The 20,394-nt window shown below is 37.5% G+C and overlaps 1 protein-coding gene across 1 annotated transcript; it reads left to right on the plus strand.

Annotated features, from left to right (window-relative positions):
- The first annotated feature begins 435 nt into the window (after positions 1-435).
- Positions 436-20,268, plus strand: LOC101741773 (hyaluronan-mediated motility receptor). The gene is made up of 14 exons (XM_038016046.2): positions 436-699; positions 4,970-5,169; positions 5,857-6,036; positions 6,768-6,856; positions 7,481-7,577; positions 8,660-8,840; positions 9,448-9,567; positions 10,357-10,534; positions 11,263-11,407; positions 12,845-13,003; positions 13,959-14,082; positions 14,967-15,768; positions 18,220-18,395; positions 19,089-20,268. Exons 1-12 carry the CDS (start codon positions 594-596, stop codon positions 15,077-15,079), a joined length of 1,692 nt encoding a protein of 563 aa, XP_037871974.1. The 5' UTR covers positions 436-593; the 3' UTR covers positions 15,080-15,768; positions 18,220-18,395; positions 19,089-20,268.
- Positions 20,269-20,394: the final 126 nt, after the last annotated feature.

Consider the following 20,394-nt stretch of genomic DNA (forward strand, 5'->3'; position numbering starts at 1 on the left):
AAAATCAACTAAAGTAGTAGTTTTAGTAATATCAGTCCTAGTTGTAGTAAAGTTAAGTCATGAATAATTTTGTTTGTCGAGAATAAACCGTGAGAACAAAATTACGCACACATAGGTAGATACGCGAAGGAATGTTGATTCAATGGAGAAATCAAGCGGCACCGCAGCGCCATTTGCGCACAGGCGACGTCGAGCTTTTGAACTTAGTTTTAATACAACCACACTAGAGATGGCGTTGTTATCAATTTAATTTAAAGCTTTAAATTGATAAAATCGTGTTCAACTTTTTTCTACTCTAGATAAGCAGATGCTCTTTCGGCCCTCGTGTTATTGAGCCCTTAGACATAGTATCGCGAGACATGGTTCGAAGTCTCAACAGCATTGCACAGCAACTGACCTACTCTCCAAACTAGAAGTCAAGTTTTCGCGGCCTTGCAAAAACATTTCAATTTGTTAACCTAAAATATGATTTTAACTTACACCCTGACCGCACACAACACGAGTACGTACAGTTTAATCAATACTTCCGTTGTCAAGTACGATTTCGATTCGAATGTTTTGTAAATACGATATTAAATATATAATTCGATACAATGGGGACGTGTTATGAAAAACATCCATTTGAGATCGAAACTGAGGACCGTCTCACATCTATAAACACGAAAATATACGAAATCAAAAAGAAAATACAGCTGTCAGGTTGGTGCTTGATATTTTACATCCACATTTCATCTTAGCGTCTTGAATTGAAAGATTGTTTTTTTTTATTGCTTAGATGGGTAGGCGAGCTCACGGCCCATGGTTTTAAGTGGTTACCGCGAAGACCATAGATCCACCAAAGTTCTGAGGTCTCAGTTTAACAGTACAACGGCTGCCCCACCCTTCAAACCGAAACGTATTACTAGTTCACGGCTGAAATAGGCAGAGCGGTGGTACCTACCCGTGCGGATTCACAAGATGTCCTACCACCAGTAATTACGCAAATTATAATTTTGCTGGTTTGATTTATGCACGGTGGAAGTCAATCGTGAACATTTGTTAAGTACGTATTTCATTGGTAAAGTTGGTACCACCGTTTGAACACCGATGAATCGTTTGGTACGAATGCACCGGGCGTCTTATCCTTGAGACCATGACAAGACATTAGACAGTAGATAATATATTGAATTAGAATTACTAATTCATTGAGACTCCCAACTTTATTTGAAGCATTTTGACAGCTTCGGTTTTAAAGTGATTGATCCGGTCTGCAAATAGAGACTGAGTTGAATTTAGTGTGATAATTGTGAAAGATATTTGGTATCCGAGGTCTTGGCACTTTTGAAACACTAGAATATTCTGATTTGATGTTAGTATCAAATACATATTTGTTCACACGTGACTTTCTCCGAGAAGAAATAAAATCGTGAAACGATTTTTTTTATTGCCTTTGTAGGCAGACGAGCATACGACCCACCTGATGGAAAGTGGTGACCGTCGCTCATGGACGTCAGCAATGCCAGGGGCAAAGCCAAGCCGCTGTCAACCAGCTAAGCCGCTGCCTACCATTTAAAATATATATAAAATCCATAAATCCTATCCATAAATTTTATTGTTATATTTTTAATCTTCTCTTCATTTAAAAAATAATTAAATAAATAAACAAAGCCAACGTCTTCTTCTGTGTTACGGATTTCAAAAAATGAGCAAGTACTTCCGTTCATATCCCGAAAATCAAATAACAATGTTCAACGGAGGACTCAGCCTACAAAGCGATTATTACTCAAAGGCGTCTCGATATAGTATAAACGATTTTTGAAAAAATGTTGTTACGTATGTGTTGCATTTTATACGTGAAAGAATGATAGTTCGTAAAGAGATATTATTGTATAGCTCATTAGGCATAATATGTGATAATGTGTCCCTCTGAATCAAAGCATCGAGATATCAATCTTAAGGCTTTACGTGGGCGGTAATTATGTTAAGAGGCGAGACTAAAAGGGACACAAACACGTCTGCTTATCTACAGCAAAAAAAAGCAAATTTATGAACGAAGGTTTTTTTTTGGATTTGATTTGATTTGTTTTATTTTATTAATGAAATGTTTTCGCTTACACGTTGATTACAGTTTCTCAAAGTTTTGTTTAGTTTTAAGCAAGTAATTTCAGACTACGAAACCCGTTTTATACATTAAATAAAATAAATATTTACTAACAATCACGCCACGTTAACTGGTCCCGTGCTAAGTTCGTAAAGAACTTATGTTACAGGTACCAGATAACGGAAATAAATGTAAGATTTTTCTTATACACATGCATATATTTAATATACATCCATAACCCTGGAAAAGACATTTATATTTATCATACAAATATCTTCCCTTGGCGGGATTTGAACCCGCGAACCCCTTGTGCAGTGACCATGTCACTTACCACTACACCAGATGGCCGTTACTAGCGGTCCGCTCCGACTTCGCTAGGGTCATTAATAAAAATTTCAAAATAAAAAATTATAATACACACACATTAACTAACCCTTATATTTACGCCAGGTTTCTAAACATAGAAAAATATAATATAAAGGTAGTTTGAATAATTACTATTATTTTAATGAACTTTTATTTTCATTTAGGTAAGTAATATTTGTTTTTATCTATTTTTTTTTTTTTCTAATTTTCGTATTATTATTACAGTTTTAGTAAGGATCCCTAATTAAAAAAAAAAGAATATAGCCTATATCACTCGGAGATAGTGTAGCTTCCAGACAGTGAAAGAATTTTTCAAATCGGTTCAATAGTTTCGGAGCCTATTCAATACAAACAAACAAACAAATCTTTTCTCTTTATAATATAAATATATAAAAGCGTATAAAATGTTATAAGTTGAAGATCAACCGATCTCGAGTATTTCTATTTAGTGCCCTAAGCCGTTGTTGAATAGTTTATTCAAATCAAACTGATGATGAGTTATTACCAGAGTCCACAGATATCACCTTTTTTTCTTATCGCTCTCTGTCTAAATTTTGACATCTTACTCATATAAAAACTGTCAATTAAACCCACTCTTCCAACTGGAAGACAGAATGGATTTTTAGCAGAAATAGTATCATCAGGTAAAAGCTAAGGATGATCATCTTAAAATCTATAAAGAATATTTTAAGCGGTACTCTCATAAAACACAAAAAATCCTATCTGTTTCTCGCCGGATCTTCTCAGAGGGTCGCGATTCCGATCCGGTGGTAGATTCTGTGAAGCACTGCTCTTGCTAGGGCTAGTGTTAGCAAATTCTCTCAGGTTGAGCCCGTGAGTTCACCTACCCGTCCGCGCGTAGCTGGAATAGCCTCTTTGGCTACCAACGAATAGTTAGGGAGAAATAACAAAAAATAAAACCTCATAAACAAGATAGCGATGTAAGCCGCTCATAGCACGCCCACTGGAATCATTGTGCTTAGTGCGAGTTTTTAACCGACTTCAAGACAGGAGGATGTTCTCAATTCGACTGTATTTTTTTTTATGTTTGTTACCTCATAACTTTTGACTGGGTGAATCGATTTTGATTATTTTTTTTTATTAAAAAGCTGACGCTTCCCGTGTGGTCCCATTTCATTTTAGTCCAATTCTGATAATGGTATCCATGAGAAAACCATATAAGTCTTAAATTTGCATTAAGTACGTGCTCGACAAATAGATGAATAATTCAATAACTCAATATCACGCCAACCGATTTCGAAGATTATTGTTTTTAGTGTATATTAATTTGTTTTGGAATATCTTTTTTTTTTCTATTTGAAGTCGGTTTTTGTTAAAGCATGTCTATTTACAATTATTTACGTTCTCGATAGCGTAAAAGTTAACTCAAATTTATATGTAGTTGGAACGTTTGCCTACGTTTGCCGCTAGGGGCGCTGTACATACAAATTTGAGTTAACTTTTACGCTATCGAGAACGTTAAAAACTCGCATTAAACACACTGACCACACAAGTCTATCAACGCATTCGTTCAAACACACTGGGCCACTGATAACAGCATGTTGACAGTAGACAATCGACGGAAGCATCGACCGCAAGCCGCCGCTGTAGATAATTAGACATATTTATAATTAATTATCATGGGTATTGAATGTGTGGTCAAATAAAATAAAATAAAATATATATAACAAAAAATACTAATATTAACTTCACAACTGCCGTTCCTGATCCTGCGTGCCGAATGGTAAACAGTCGACGTCGCCCAAAACACGTCATTTCGGATCCTCCCGATCCATTAATGGTGCTTTTAGGTACCTCAAGCACCGATCATCGTTCTCGTCGAACCCGTCGCTTGCGACGAAGGGCTCGACGAGTAAATTAACCCACACACACAGCCCACTGAGTTTCTCGCCGGATCTTCTCAGTGGGTCGCGTTTCCGATCCGGTGACAGATTCTGCGAAGCACAGCTCTTGATAGGGTTAGTGTTAGGAACGTAGTTAGGTTTGAACTCACCTACTAGTTAAGGTTACGCTGAAATGGTCTCTCAAAACCATTAGCTTAGGTAGGATTTAAATAAAAACTTCATTCTTATGAGAATAAAAAGATGTTTTATTTACTTATTTGCTACTATTTACAGACGTGGAATGTTAAATGGTCATAGAGTCAATGAGCAATCTACCATAAATGCCGCCCAAACGCCGCCTTATAACTTTGGTGACCGACTCAGTGGTGCATTAGTTAGCACCCCTCACTGTGGCGCCCAAGGTCGTAGGTTCGATTCCCACATCGGGCAAACATTCTTGTGATCCACAGATTTGTTTGCTCTTTAGCCTCGGCGTTTCTTATCTGTCTACATATGTATATACTTAAGTAGACAGATTCCTAATTTGGGGCCGAATGACAGTGCGTGATTTGTTCCCAGTTTTAATTATAGTTTATTTTTATTTACGATCATAACTTAAATTAAGAATTCGGTATCAAGTATTAGGAAAAATAAGAAAGGGTTAAAATCGAATTGACAGAGGGCCAAAGGAAATCTAATTACGAAGAAAACGAAGCCGAGAAACAGCAGAACAATGATCTAATAGAGGCGCTGAAGAGGGAGATAAAGTCACGTGTCGCCGAACTGATACAAGCTAGATCAGCTATAGGAGAAGACGAAGTACATGTCAAGAAGTACTTGAATGACATATGTCCTATTGGAGACAAAACAGCGGATCAGGTAAGGTTTTCAACTTCGTTTACGTTGATAGCATCGATCGTCATAGCTCGCAACGCAAATAAGGCTCCAAACACATTAAGCTTAAATCTCAAATTTCAGTGTAATAATGGTTATTCCCTTCAATAGTATGCTTCTTCGTGACGGAAGTACATACAACGGCAGTACCTACAACTCTTCTACCGGTACTCAAAATGAGAATCACGGAAAGTTGTAATATTCTGCCCAATCATTTTTTTTTTATTATTCTGTAGATCCTCCAGTCCCATTTACCTCGCGCGCCCTGACTCGTAAGAGGTTTGACCCCGTCCAAAAAAAAAAAGTCAGGTTTTTTTATTGCCCTTGTAGGCAGGGTGAGTCTTGTAGGCCCACCTAATGGTGTGCAGTTACCGTCCCTAATAGACGTCAGCAATGCCAATGACAGTGTCAAACCGCCGCCTATCGCTAAATAATTTCCTGCAAGCACTAAAATAGGGTTCCGTTTATCTCGTACCTACTGTACATAGATTGCACTGTATTCTATTCAAATCAACTTTAATATATTCACACTTAAAAACCAGAGATCGTTGTGCCGAAATTGTTTGCTAAATCTGCAAAGTGGAAAATAATTGCTCAATGTGTTTCATGTTTTAGATTCATCAATCATTTCAACTATATACATATACAAAAATAATTATCGTTTATTCACAGATAGCCCATAATTTAGATCTAAAAGTCATTGAACAGCGTAAAATGTTGGATCTACTGAAATACGAGAGACGCAGTAAAAAGAGGAGACTCACGGAACTGGAGAAAGAATACGAAAGCCTCTTGATTGAGAACAGCAAAGGTGAACTTGTCAAATCGAAAATTTCTAGTCGCGCCAGAAAGGTAAATAAATCTTATAAAAATAAAACCAGGGCAGCTTGTTATTAATGTAACTTTCGACTCCTTCTTGTGATCTTTGCTCCACGATTCCTGATCTCATCCCTAATTATCAAACAAGGTTTTAAGAGAGCCATTAGAGATAAAGGTTTTAGCTGTGCTCATGACATTGCCGAAGTCAATGGATAACCGTGTCTCACCGCTTTTGCTGCATGCCTGCTATAGCAATCCGTAAGAATATTATTATTGAAAGGATACGAAAATTCCTGCTTCAATTATCCACAGTCTCCACCTCGACGAGATATGAGATTGAAGTACCAAATACAAAGGGTCATGGGCTATCTTACCAGTCAAATCGAATCGCAAAATCATTTCACGAAAGAAATGGCTGCACGTTGCACCATGCAAATTCACATGACGTCTTACCACCAATAATCACAATATTTATTAATTAGCAGATTTATAATCCGCTATCATAGCCTTGACCTATATCTCTATTCATGTAACGGAAATTTTCAAAGTAATTTTCACCATCTTCAAGGCGATCGCTTACCTTTGATATTTGGACACCCTTGCAATACTGAAATTACTGTAGATTAATATTCTGATCAAGATTAAAATCAGGATTAAAATCAAACCCAACGTATCTACATCACTCCATATGACGCTAGCGGCTACTTACGCAGAACGACGGCCTCTATTGAAAATATCTATAAACTTAGCTTTTCTCTTTACAGCTCGTTTCGCATTTAGAGAACGAAATTCATAAAGTGTTAATACAATGGACAGAAGCGGAACTGGTCAAGAAAAAGTACTTTTCTATCAGGTACAAAAATGTTAAAAAGAAAAAAATTATACACATAAAAAAATGTATGCACAGGAATGATAGGAATCTATTCAATCTTTTCCCGAATTGCGGAGTAAGCTGCATATTTAATGCAAATAGCAAAACGCAAATCATACTCTGAAGATAATAGCAATTTTAGTACTAATAATAATTAATTAATAATAATAGCTAATAGGTTAGGTAATTGCAATTCTTAATGTAAAGTTCCAACATGTGAACTCCCCAGCGATAAAATGGATATTATTTAAAAAAGCAAGTTTCTACAAATATTTCTTCTGAGCCGGTCTCTTCATTGGTGAAGGTCGTGTCTAATTTGAAATGTTGAATTCTTTTAAAAAGATCTTCAAATAGAACATCTCCAACTTTAACAAAGGTCTATCTCCATGGATTTCGGGCACTAATGATAAGGAACAAAAGTCATAGGTATATCAGACCAGAGACCACTAGCTACACATGTCTGGTTGGGGTCGGATGACCATGCCTGATCTGTACCCCGTTATTTATTATTATTAAATACTAAAGTTTAGACGACTAATATTAAATACTCATGTTTACGAGGCTAGATAACAACGAATATAGAATAGATTCTTTCGAGTTTTTCAGACAAGCCCTCATTGATGACTCAGTCAAATTCGAAAGTTCCTTGTCACGTATTGAAGATCTATTGAACAAACAACGAGATGAAATTAAAAAACTTGAGGTAATCGAATTAAACTAAATGAATTATTCTATATTATATCTATGTTTTAAAATTACAATAAAACGTTTTTTCTTTTGGAGATAAATTTATTTCGAATGCGGAGAGAGAGAAAGAGGGGGGGGGGGCAAATATCAGATGCAATAGGTTTTTGGAATGAACTCCTACAAACAAAATACCAACAGTGGTAGGCGTAGCAATTTTTTTTTACCTACCTGCCAATAGCCACGAATAGTGTCCTATTCAAGCTTCACTATGACTGGTACTGGAGCTCACGAGCCTGAAAACATTTGACAACATCTGTCCTAGTAATAGCAATACTCCATTGAACCTAGCGCCCAATCAGAATCGCGACCCACGGAAAAGATCCGGCGAAAAACTCAACGGGTTGTGTCTGTGGGCTAAGTTGCCCGTCGAACTGTTCGTCGCATTCGACAAGTTCTTCGAGAACGGTGCTCGGGGTACACTGAGAGTCTATTGGGAGGATCCGAAATGGTATGCGGCTGTTACGGATGCGGCTGTTACTGTGTGGTTACCTGACCATTTGGGTTGGGAATGTGGCTTGCAACCCAACGTGTACAACACCAGACAAAAGGGCAGACTACACTTACTGTATTCCAATTTGGTTGTCAATTGAAACTCCGATATTAGTAACCCAGTAGTCTTATTCTTCTTCTTCTTCGCATTCTTCATTGCTGAAGGTCGTGTCCCTAAAACTTGATCGTGGCATGTCTCGTGAGCTGTTTCCATCTCGTTGGGTCTTCAGCATCTCGAATGGCGGCTGCGACTGGCAGCCCAGTTACACCAACGGCTAGGTCGGTTAGGTCGGCTAATCGGCCACGGGGTCTCTTTCCTTCTACTTTGCCCGTCACAATCACTTTGTCCAAGCTATCTGACTGTCAGCGAGCAATATAGCCGAAATAGCTAAGGATCCTCTGGTAACAGATTGTTGAGAGCCTGACTCGGATGCGAAGCTGATCCAGGATAGATTTATTTGTCCTAATGTAATGTAGTAATGTATTCATAATTTCAAAAACGTTCTGGTGCAATATTTGTTGTATTTATACACAAAAGTATTTACGCAGTATGTACGGGAAGAGGCCGCGGAGATGCGTATCCGCGCGACAGCGGCTACGGCCGCGGAGGCTGCACGTGCTCACGATGCAGAACACGCACGAGCTACGGAAAGAGCCTACTTCTCTCAAAGATTCGGCGAGAGAAAACGGGAACTTGAGAAGTTGGAGAAAAGAGTATTTCCGCCCAACAGTAAGCTGTTCTTTAATTCTATTTAGGTTCGTTTTTGACGACTTCACCAGTGAGAGAATTTCAGAAGGGGATTTAAAATCCATTGTACATATACTTGCGATGCAGTCCGCGTCGAACACTGTCGATCCATAAGGGATTGAAAGGTAAGCTGCTTAAGTCGGACCCGTTAACCTCTTTTTAAAATCAGTTATTTTAACACAATTTTTCTAATAAACGAAACAGCACGGGAGGTGTCAATATTTCCTTTTTTTAGTAAAAAAATGTGGTTTTTATTATGAATAATGAAGCTTCGGAGGAAGAAGCTTTGAAGATATGGAGAGGGAGTGTTCATCCCCTTTCCTCATCGATCCGTCGCCGCAGCAGCGCATATATATACAAACAAACAAAAATTAATTCCTATTTATAAATAAGATAGATTATGTCATATTTTAAAAAGTAGTATTTAATGCTGTGTGCTACAAGCATACAACATGAAATACTTACTACTTTACATAGAACATTCCTTTGGAAGGAAAGTGTCAATGATAATATTAAATCGAGGAAGTTCTGTTTTTAACTATTATTGTACATTATTTTTCCAATTTTTAAAGTATATAACACACTTTAGGTCGATCAGTGGTTCGTCAAGAGTCTACCAGATCAGATCGGGAAGCCGAAGCGGTATCCGAGGAAGCATCAGCCGCAGCTCAGATGGAAGACATTTTCCAGAAACTTATGAAATTAACTGGTACTTAATCCATTTCTTATCTAAACGTTTTCCCTAAATGCTTATTGCTTGATTGTCTCACGCTATCAGACCAGCAACCAGTTCAAATGCAACCGTCGTCCGTGACATTGACACTGTCTTTACATGCCATGAGACTGTGAAGCTTGGGCACATGTCCTTTTCGAACATACAAAGAAGAATAAGAAACGCCTCTCCAATTCTACTAGTGTTGTATTTTATTCGGATTGCATGAGCTACATACACAATTAAAATTAATTTTAAGGGTTAATTCTGCATAAAATTTTTTATAGCTTAGATGGGTGGACGAGCCCACAGCTCACCTAGTGGTTACCAAAGACCATAGAAATCTACAACGTAAATGCGAAACGCATTACTGCTTCACGGCAGAAATAGGCAGGGTGGTGGTACCTACCCGTGCGGACTCTCAAGATGTCCTACTGTCAGTAATTACACAAATTATAATTTTGCGAGTATGATTTTTATTACACGACGTTATTCCTTCACTGTGGAAGTCAATCGTGAACATTTTTTAAGTACGTATTTCATAGGAAAAATTGGTATCCGCCTGCGGGATTCGAACACCGATACATCGCTACATACGAAAGCCCCGGACGTCTTATTATTTAGGCCACGACGACTTCAGTCTTGAATTTGCTATAACTACGAGTATATATTTATTATTTTCGACCTTTCAAATCCTATATGTTAATAAAAAAAAGAGGATTATCTGCGTCAAAAATGTAAAGTAATAATGTAAAGTCTAAATAAGATATACAAAATTTTCTGTAGGTGTCACAAATCCTGAAGAAGTGTTCGACAGGTTCCGCGCCCAGCGCGACACCTGCAAACGACTGAGCTACCTCCAGCAGACCACCGAAGAAGAGAAACTGGACCTCGAGCAGAGACAAACGACGCTGATGGCCGAACTGGAAGCTTTCAAATTCGCTTCAGTCAAAGACAAAGATGAGTACGTCATTAAGAATTCTAAACTAGATTTTATTTATTCATTATTAAATGCACGAATAATCTATAATTATTAATACGTGAAGGAAAAACTTTGTATCCCTTTTTACGAAAATTGTGTAATAGTATTTGAAAATAGAATCATAATAGTGCACAAACTTATAATTTCAATTGGTAATAGTCGAATTTCGACTACCAGGGGACCACTACAAGTAATTATTTGTTAAAACTACGTCACTTATATTATTTAACTGTTCTACCCCCATAACGTTTACGTTAATGCCAGCAAAAATTTTATTAAGTTGAGCACAATCGTAACAGTATAGGTAATTATCGCATAGAACAAACTAGATGGAAAATGTAGCTCGCTAAGCAATTCGATTTGAGATGGAAAAAAAAATTATTTATGACCACTACGCTCGATATAGACAATGGCTTAGCCGACGCCGCTCCGCCAATCCTCCCTTACGGCCCGGATTCGAATCCATCCCCCGAGGACACCGTCGAATCCATAAACATCATTATCCAGCAGTCGAACTCATGACCTACCTTAGTGGTATTAGATCTTGAAGTATACGGTTAAAACCTTAAATGAATCTGGTAACGTCTGTGCCCCTCTTCAAGGCGTTGGCACCCAAATTGTTAAGTATGTGGACAGAAACAAAATATAGCAACTGTCATTTATCTACCAATCTACAGTAAAACTTAGAACCTCAACTTTGATTCTTCCAGGGGTCAAGATCAAATCAACGACTTAAAGATCGAAATACAGAAAGAGCAGGATATTCACGATGAACTACAGAAGAAAATAGACGATCTCGAAACATTTCTACTCGAAATCAAGAGATTGCTCCACGACCTCTGCAAGTTATTAGATGTATGTCATTTTAACTAGTAAATTACGGAACGAGGTCTGAGGCGCCTTGTTCGCATCTCCCTTGCGGCGGGCTAAGAACTTCAATTTGATTTATTGTAAGATAGAGAACTGTGTACTTAGTGCGAGTTTTTTAACGTTCTCGATAGCGTAAGAGTTAGCTCATATTTGTATGGAATGGGATCGTTTTCCTACGTTTGCCGCTAGGAGCGCTGTTCCAACTGCATACAAAGTTGGATTAACTTTTACGCTATCGAGAACGTTAAAAACTCGCACTAAGCACACCGGTTAACAGATACCGAACGAATTGCTTGCTTGACATGAAACCAGATTTCTGTGTAGAGCGTGGACTGTAATTTGTACTGGTCGCTTCAATAATTAGATATATTCAGAGAGAAGGTTATTTTTATTTTATTTTAATGTAGTTACAACACGTGCACGTACGACCTGAATTTTTGATTGACTTACAATGACTGTGTTGCCACAGTTATTATTCTGTTTCAAAATTCAAAAAACAGTCATGTTTAGAATTGCTCTAAACAATTTCGAATTTATTATGGTTTATACTGACGAATTTAATCATGCTTAACTTTTCACAATTCGCGAACATAAAGACTGTAGATATTCGATTTTTTAAATAATAAAAAGCAAATTCTTAATAGATCTAGCGTCTAGTTTTATATGAAAATACAAAGATACGATCTTCCACCAAGCGTTTTGTGTAACCAATTTTATCAAAACCACGAATTATAACCAATATTCAAATATAGTACATGGCCGCCCCACTCTTCGCATCGGAATGCAAGAGTGTTTCGCGGCACAAAGTAAACAGGATGGTGGTACTTACTTATGCGGTTCTATACGTCGTACTGCCAGTAAAAGCCGGCTGAAAATCGGGTGTGACAAAGGTATCGGTTGCGTTTTACGCAGCCCAGGCACCACCCAGGAGGTGGCACCGCACAGCCATCTTTAAGCATACAGCTCACTGACTGGTGTTTGGACCTCTCGTGAATCCGCACGAGTAGGTACCACCGCCCTGCCAATTTCTGCCGTGAAGCAGTAATACATTTCGGCTTGAAGAGTGGGACAGCCGTTGTAGCTATACTGAGACCTTAGAACTCAAATCTCAAGGTGGGTGGCGGCATTTACGTTGTAGATGTCTATGGACTCCAGCAACCACAACACCAAGTAGACTGTGAGCTCGTCCACCCTTCTAAGCAATAAAAAAATACAAATCTGTGAGGGACAGCCGCTGAGCTAGAATAATTAAGACGCCACTCTTATGTTTAAAGGTGGGGCAACAATTTTGACGCTGGCTAGTCAATGGCTTTTAATACCCGTCTAATACTTACTCTGTTAAGTCTTATCAGCTCTTAAGCTATCAAGCTCTTACTAAACTAATCTGTTCCTTAAGTAAAACTAATCTGAATTGGTATTCAGTTGATACAGGAGCCGTCAGTGCCAGAATGGACAGCAGAAGCGCGCGACGTCCATGAATTGGTGGTGGTGCTCACATCTAGATACGAAAAAGCCAAAGCTAGATCTGATGAGATCAAGGAGAAGAATAAGGATGTTACTACGATCATAGTGCCTTCTAATGTGAGAAGTTTTCGAAAATATTGTTACGCGCTGGGGTTCGGCATAAATAAAACTTTCACCGAAGTACAAATTAAAACTCTATTAAACACTCAAAACACTTATGGAACGCTTTACAATTCGTACCTCAGTTCTTCCGCTTCGCTTCAGGTGATCCGTTCGCTGCTTCGCTTTGAGTAGATCCGATTCCTAACTGCCTTCATGTCATGTATGCAACGCATTTATAGTCGACACGACAACTACAATTATCAAGAACATTCCCGACAGGGCGAGTCGTTTCGATATGTGTTACCGCTATTTAATAAGAGATGGAATTACACTACTCGGGCGCTCTCGATATTGCTAGTTCTTTTGATATTAATTTCTGCTATTCGACGACAGATGGCGTTACTCTAACCGGCGTAACAATATGATTATTAGCTTAGGTAAACAAACAGTTGGTGAAACAGCTCTGAAATACTCATTGCCAGTGACATAATTAGTAATAATCACATTTAGATCACGACTTAATGTGTAAGATGACCGCTTTACTTTTACTGCCATTGAATTTCTCGCCAGATCTTCTCAGTGAGTCGCGATTCTGATCTGGTCATAAATTCTGCGAAATAGGTACTGTTCTTACTTACTTGTTTTACAACGTTAATGTCCATATATTTTTTTCAACTTGTAGTCTAATTTTACAGGTGCTAAAACGTCTTATTAGTCCGCACGGTTAGTTACCACCACCTTGCCTATTTCTGCTGTGAAGCAGTAATGCGTTTCGGTTTGAAGGGTGGGGCAGCCGTTGTACTGTAAAAACCGAGGCCTTAGAACTCATGTCTCGAGATGGGTGGCGCATTTACGTTGTAGATGTCTATGGGCTCCAGTAACTACTTAACACCAGTTGGGCTGTGAGCTCGTGCCCCATCTAAGCAACAAAAAAAAAGTGAAAGGAACCAATCTAAGGTATGTCTTTCAGCAAACTAGCGCGGCCGCTTCCGTGGCTGGACTCAGCGTGCACAGTCATAGCACGCCTAAGGAGTCTGACAAGCAAATACCAACCTATAAGGAGCTCTTGCAAAAGGAACCTGTCAGAGCACCACGTGAGTTTTGCGAACGTTTTGGTACTTCGTAGTGCTATCCCTCTCCCACTCCCGCACCGTAATTGTGATGACGTCATCAACCTTTCTCCGAAATTTCGTTTTATCATGATTCATATGTGTTTCCTTGATTCTTTGTTCTGGTCGCGACGCCGTAGAGAAAATTTTTGGACCAATTATTAAAAAAAAAATCTGATGTCTGGTCCTCAATCAAGGGCCAATATCAATAATAAATAAGCCCTAGAACAATGAGTCATCAATAACCGTTATTGAGTACATAACATATTGAAGTGTGGCAATACCATTATTTGGTTGTTGTGAAACTAAAGTCCTTTTAGCACTAAAAATACATTTTCAATAAAGTGGCATTACATAAACGTAGTTTTGCGGTTTTAGCTCTAGGGCACAGATTATACCTATGAAATGGTCTTATGAAATATATAACTACACATTTAAACCAACGTCAATTTGGCAGGTTGAAAATTTATTTTTTCCTTTCCACCGAAAAGAGCTTAGGCCTTAATTGAATAATGTTTGTATGTGCAAATATCATAATAGTATTATGATCGAGATAATGTTATGTTCTTGGTATATCAGTTTTTATTTAAGTTTTTGGAAAATTTTCCTCTAATAGATCACCAAATACATAGGTACATTCGATTTTTTTTGTCGAAAGTACAAACTTATTGCGGTTAACGAAATAAACAGGTTTATGTACTATAGTATAGATGTTTTGAGTCGAGCAGAAACATTTCTCGTTGATTTAATGTATATATATAGTTCCATAATTACCTAACTATATTCTGTAGCTGCATTTGTGTTTATAGTTGAAAACAATCACGCTACTTCAGCTATAGCTGTTTGGTTGTTTTAAATCTTGCTTACAGCATCCGATGAAGAGGAAGACATCCCGTCAAGATGCTATCTGAAGAGGCAAGCTCAAGTTATTGTCGATACCAAATGCAGAAGAAAAGGATTCCGTCCATTCCAGAGGCGATAACATCCCCATAAATGTTCACAACACGTATAGGAAAAATACATCTACCACTAAAAATATTTATTGAATTAAAAAGGATTCTAAAATAAATAAAAACTTTTTCTTTCGATACCCATGTGTATGAAGAAGAGAAAAAACTACAAATATGTACTTTGTCCTCAAACTAATTTTATTACATGATATTATTTGTTCATTATGAAAGTCAATAATAAATACGTGTCAAATACGTGGCAACGTATCGCAAATTTAGCCACAAGATACGCTGTAAGCTTGTGTAAGCTTATATTTAAATATAGATATTAATAACAATTAATATTATTTTCATGCGAGATCCTCTAACCGAAATAGTTTTAAAAAGGCATTCAAAAATATAATTTGTACAAAGATTAAATATTGTAAATGTTGCAAGATATTTTTAGACATTTTTAAATACACATTACACTACTATAAAGTAAATAATAAAAAATCACAAATTGAATTGACAAATTCAACTCAAAATTGTGACTGACAGTTTCGTAATCATGTTCATAGTCAAATCATATTAATATTTTATTTTGTATTCTTTAATTTTCTAATAATGTTTAGCTCCTACAAAAATTCCTATTTGCAATTGGTATGTGCGGTCAATCCACGCTTACTGAACAAAGCCGTGGACTACGCATTGCGAAAACCATACAGCGATTCGCATGATGGTAAGAAAATAAATATTATATCTCTATACAGTCAAACCTGGATAAGCGAGAGTTCAAGGGAGCACAATCTCATTCTCGCTTATAGAGGTTTCTCACTAACCCGAGTTTCTCGCTAATGCACTCTCTGAATTTCATTTCACGATTTTCCGGATTCAAACGCATTCACTGTTTTAAGTTTATCACTTAATGACAGTACTTTAATTTTCCGTTTTGACATGATGCAGAACAGAACTTTCCTTCGCAATTGATTAACGATAAACTGAGTAAGTCCGACAAACAGGACGGTACATAGGCACACGTGTCCATTCGAAAAGAATGCGATAAAATAACAACGTTATTTATTTCCACGAAATATAATAGATTCAATATTGATGAGAAAACAATGCAAAAATAATGGTAGGAAGTTCCACGAAAGTTAAGAATGGGTCATAGAATAGCAGATGTTAAATTTGTAATTTGTTGTGTCATTTCTTCCTCTTAAATAATATAAAGAAATAAAGCTTGACTGTCGCTTATAGAGGTATAGATAAGTAGCAGTCTCACTTACGGAGGTCCATGAGGGAAAAACGACTCTCTCTTACAGAGGTTTCTGTTTCTCGCTAATAGAGGTTTTGGGAGCTTAAAATGACGGGTCCTGACAATTACTCTCACTTATAGAGTTTTCTCATTTATCCAGTTCTCACTTACCCAGGTTTGACTGTATATAAAAATGAATTGCTGTTCGTTAGTCTCGCTAAAACTCGAGAACGGCTGGACTGATTTGGCTAATTTTGGTCTTGAATTATTTGTGGAAGTCCAGAGAAGGTTTAAAAGGTAGATAAATATGAAAATGCTCGGAATTAAATAAAAATAACAATTTTGTTTTTCCTTTGATGTGTCCCCCGTCGGACGGATTCCTTTTGTTTGTTTTAAATTTATTTTATACAAAAACTTAGAGGTATTTTATTTATCGATTGAGGCACTACGAAGTCTGCCGGGTCAGCTAGTTAAAAATAAAATGTTCAGCTTACATTAAAAGGTTTTATCAATCGGTTTGTGTAACAGACTAAAATATTCTAAATAATTAAATACGATTGTTTTCTCACAACACGCTTACTACAACCTACGGCTTGTTTTATAATTAAGAATTAGTGCTTTAGGTGTTCATTATTAACCAATAATGAATAGGTACTTATAGTGTAGAATGGCTGCACCCTTTTACAATATTTCTAGCGCGTCTAGATATTATTAATTAAGGTAAAAATTTTGCTGTGACCCTACACTAAAAATGAAATCGTCCATCTCAAGAAGCGCTTTGACTTTATCTTTGACATTAATAACATCTAAGTATGACGGTGACCATTTACCATCAGCGGCCTGAACGTTTCTCTCGCTTCAAAGAACATAGAAACATCATATGATTAAGGTCTCAATTACTTTGGTATAACATTCCTAATCATCACACGCATGATACCAGAAATAGACTGTGTGATTCTTGTCCATAAATGCAACCAGGAGCTTTAGCATAACATATTGGCTGGTTGGACCATTTTTTACTGGTGGTAGGACCTCTTGTGAGTCCGCGCGGGTAGGTACCACCGCCCTGCCTATTTCTGCCGTGAAGCAGTAATGCGTTTCGGTTTGAAAAGTAGGGCAGCCGTTGTAACTATACTGAGATCTTAGAACTTATATCTCAAGGTGGGTGGCGGACTTACGTTGTAGATGTCTATAGGCTCCAGTAACCACTTAACACCAGGTGGGCTGTGAGCTCGTCCATCCATCTAAGCAATAAAAAAAAATTTAATGACTGACTCAGTGGTGCAATCGTTAGCGCCGCTGAATATTGCGCTGAGGGTCGTGGGTGCAACAAATAGGTTTGTTTGCTCTTTGTGTGTTTATTATCTAAATAAGTATATATTTAAATGTATATAAGTATGCATGTCAGTCTTTGGTACCCATTACACAGGGAATCCCAATTTAGGGCATGAAAACCGTGCGTGTTTGGTTCCCAGTTATTAGTAAGTTATGTTTGATCCTACAAGAGGCAAGTCTTGTCATACGAATTACCATACACTACTAACGCTAAGAAAACGAGTTCTATCAACACTGTGGGAGGCTTAAACGACGAAAGGAAAGATCTTCCACCGAGCGGGTGATATTGCTCGGTAGACCGACGGTCCGAATGTTGTTGTTCGGAACTTGTATATATGCAAACTTAACTTGAAAATATCGTAAGCGAGATTCGGGCATCTGTGAAATATCTTGCGTTGTATTGGCTACCCGCCACAACACAAAGTGACTGGCTGAGCCTTTGCTCGCCCACCTGTCCTGGCGAAACTGGAAAGGCCTCCGGCCCACCAGTAATCCTTCAACCATAAAAAAAAAACACAAAGTGAATTCTCAGATTCCAAAATTCATAATTTATTACACATTTAGGGTTACGTCCTCAATAAAGTTTTCATTTATCTCCAGCCCTTCCACCAGCGCAAAGACTAGAATCTATGCAACCTTCACTGTACGCTCCGCACGTGGATATTTCACGAGCGAAGATAGGTTTCGGAGTCACCGGTCTCAGAGTCCTTGTAAGGCAGTTGCATTCAGAGGATCATTTAGTGCAACTTCAAGCTTTGCACAGTGTGTTAGACGAAGTAAGTACAGTCTTGTCGCCTGCTGGCTATGGATTTTACTGTATTTGTAAGGCGGTTTGGTTGTTATAACGATTGTTTTACCGGATTTTACTAAATCAAACACAGTGAGTGATCATGTAATAAAAACTCCAACCAACATAAATCGACATTAAAGATATAGAGTATAATTGAGAATCTATCATAGATTTATAGATCTATACCTAATTAATTTTAGAAAATGTACATAATATATTATGTCGAATTTACATGATTTTTATTATGTTTTTATTATTTGGCGAATGATTTTAAATAAGACAAAGTAGTTATTTATTTATTGATTATTATTATTAATACTTTATTTCTGTTTAAAAAAAAACCATAGCATTTTATTAGTAAGTATTACTTATAATGTATCTTAGTAACTTCAAAACCTAACACAGACTATCCATTACAATTTTTTTCTTCGAAGTGCCGTGCCTGCTTCTTATGCTATTAATTAGCAGTCCCTCGACATGATGTTCAGAAGACTGTTGCCACTGTCACGCACTCGACGCAATAACGATGCACTTCTCTTCCGCATTATTATTGTTTTGTAAAAAGTCAAATTTTTACATACCACGGAATAAGAATTGTAGAAACACGGAATCGAAGGCAATTAATTTTCTTTTATATTGGTTTAGATATACACAAGTGTATATTTTTTTCAAATTTCAGGTTCAAATAACTGAGCATGCGATGGTCCTAATAAATTTACACATCGCGTATCGCCTTATAAACTTGATGCTCAATCCGGACCCGGTTATTAAAGAAAAGATATGCATGATCCTCACTCACCTGGCGTCTTACTACCAAGGTAGAAAGCAGATTATGTCTAGGCCTATCATCATAGAAAATCTCATGTGGCTGATGATGCGGGAAAGAAAGGAGATACGTTACGCTGCTGCTTACACTCTAAGGACTTTAGCAAGAGACCGGTGTGCCTGCGAAATCCTGATCGAGAATGAAAAAATTGTCGACAATCTCCTGAAAACAATCAAAAACGATCATAAAGGGATTATTCTGTTGCATTTAAAGACATTAACAAACCTTGCGGAATGGGATCCTGTCATACCGCTGAAGTCCAACGCTTTTCGTATAATGCTAGTGCTGTTTGATGATTTTGATCCAAGAATAGTGGCCGGTGCGATGGATTGCATGACACAACTTTGCAAACACGACGTCGGAAAAATACTGGCCGACGAGAACGATTTAGTGTTTAAATTGAAAAAGTATTTAACATCGAAACACATTGAAATCATCATCAGCGCTGTGTGTCTGTTGAATTATACAACTTTGACGACGCGTTCAAAATGGCGGGCTAAGGAATGTTGTTACGAACTGACGAGACTTCTCGTAAATTTGTGCCACGTTCCAAACTTGCCGCCATTACAAATAAACGCTATGCATGTCTTAATTAATCTTTGCGACTGCCCCGACGTTAGGTATCATTTGAAAAAATATTGGGAGAATAAAATAAAAGCAATCAGAATAAGGACGGACGAACAATGGGATGGAACGAGTGAGACGACGAGTTACGGATTCGAAACAGGACATAATTACAGGACCATGTGTATAGAAGGCGTGGAAACGATTAAAAATGATGGCGGCAATGATTTGGAATGCCTTAACGTATCTAGTTACCTGCGCAGAGTCTGTGAAGTGAAGGAGAAGTTGATTCGTGCCATTAATTGGAAATGTTACATAGATTAGCTTTTTTTCATCAACGCAACACGTAATAAATAGTTAATCAACGAACATAAATAGTATTTTATAGTATTTTACATTGAATTGTGAAGGTTTACCAAAAAGGTTGAAATATTTTTTCAGGTAATTATAATAAATTTTTAGAAATATTTATTCGGTTTTCTCCTGTTTTATAAGTCCAATTAGTTACTCTAACCAGCGTGTATCGTAAAACCGTAACAACTGTCATTGAAAGTTTTGTTTAGCTTCGCTTTTCTCCAATGTTATTCAAGAATTT

The sequence above is a fragment of the Bombyx mori genome, chromosome 15 (genome assembly GCF_030269925.1).
Source record: "Bombyx mori chromosome 15, ASM3026992v2".
In the NCBI taxonomy this organism is placed as follows: domain Eukaryota; kingdom Metazoa; phylum Arthropoda; class Insecta; order Lepidoptera; family Bombycidae; genus Bombyx; species Bombyx mori.

Excerpts from the sequence above, each read along its gene's own strand:
- LOC101741773 (XM_038016046.2), top strand. The coding sequence starts at position 594 with ATGGGGACGTGTTATGAAAAACATCCATTTGAGATCGAAACTGAGGAC. Across the intron at positions 700-4,969 it reads AAAGAAAATACAGCTGTCAG|AGGGCCAAAGGAAATCTAAT; the intron begins GTTGGTGCTTGA and ends TCGAATTGACAG. Across the intron at positions 14,083-14,966 it reads GGAACCTGTCAGAGCACCAC|CATCCGATGAAGAGGAAGAC; the intron begins GTGAGTTTTGCG and ends TCTTGCTTACAG.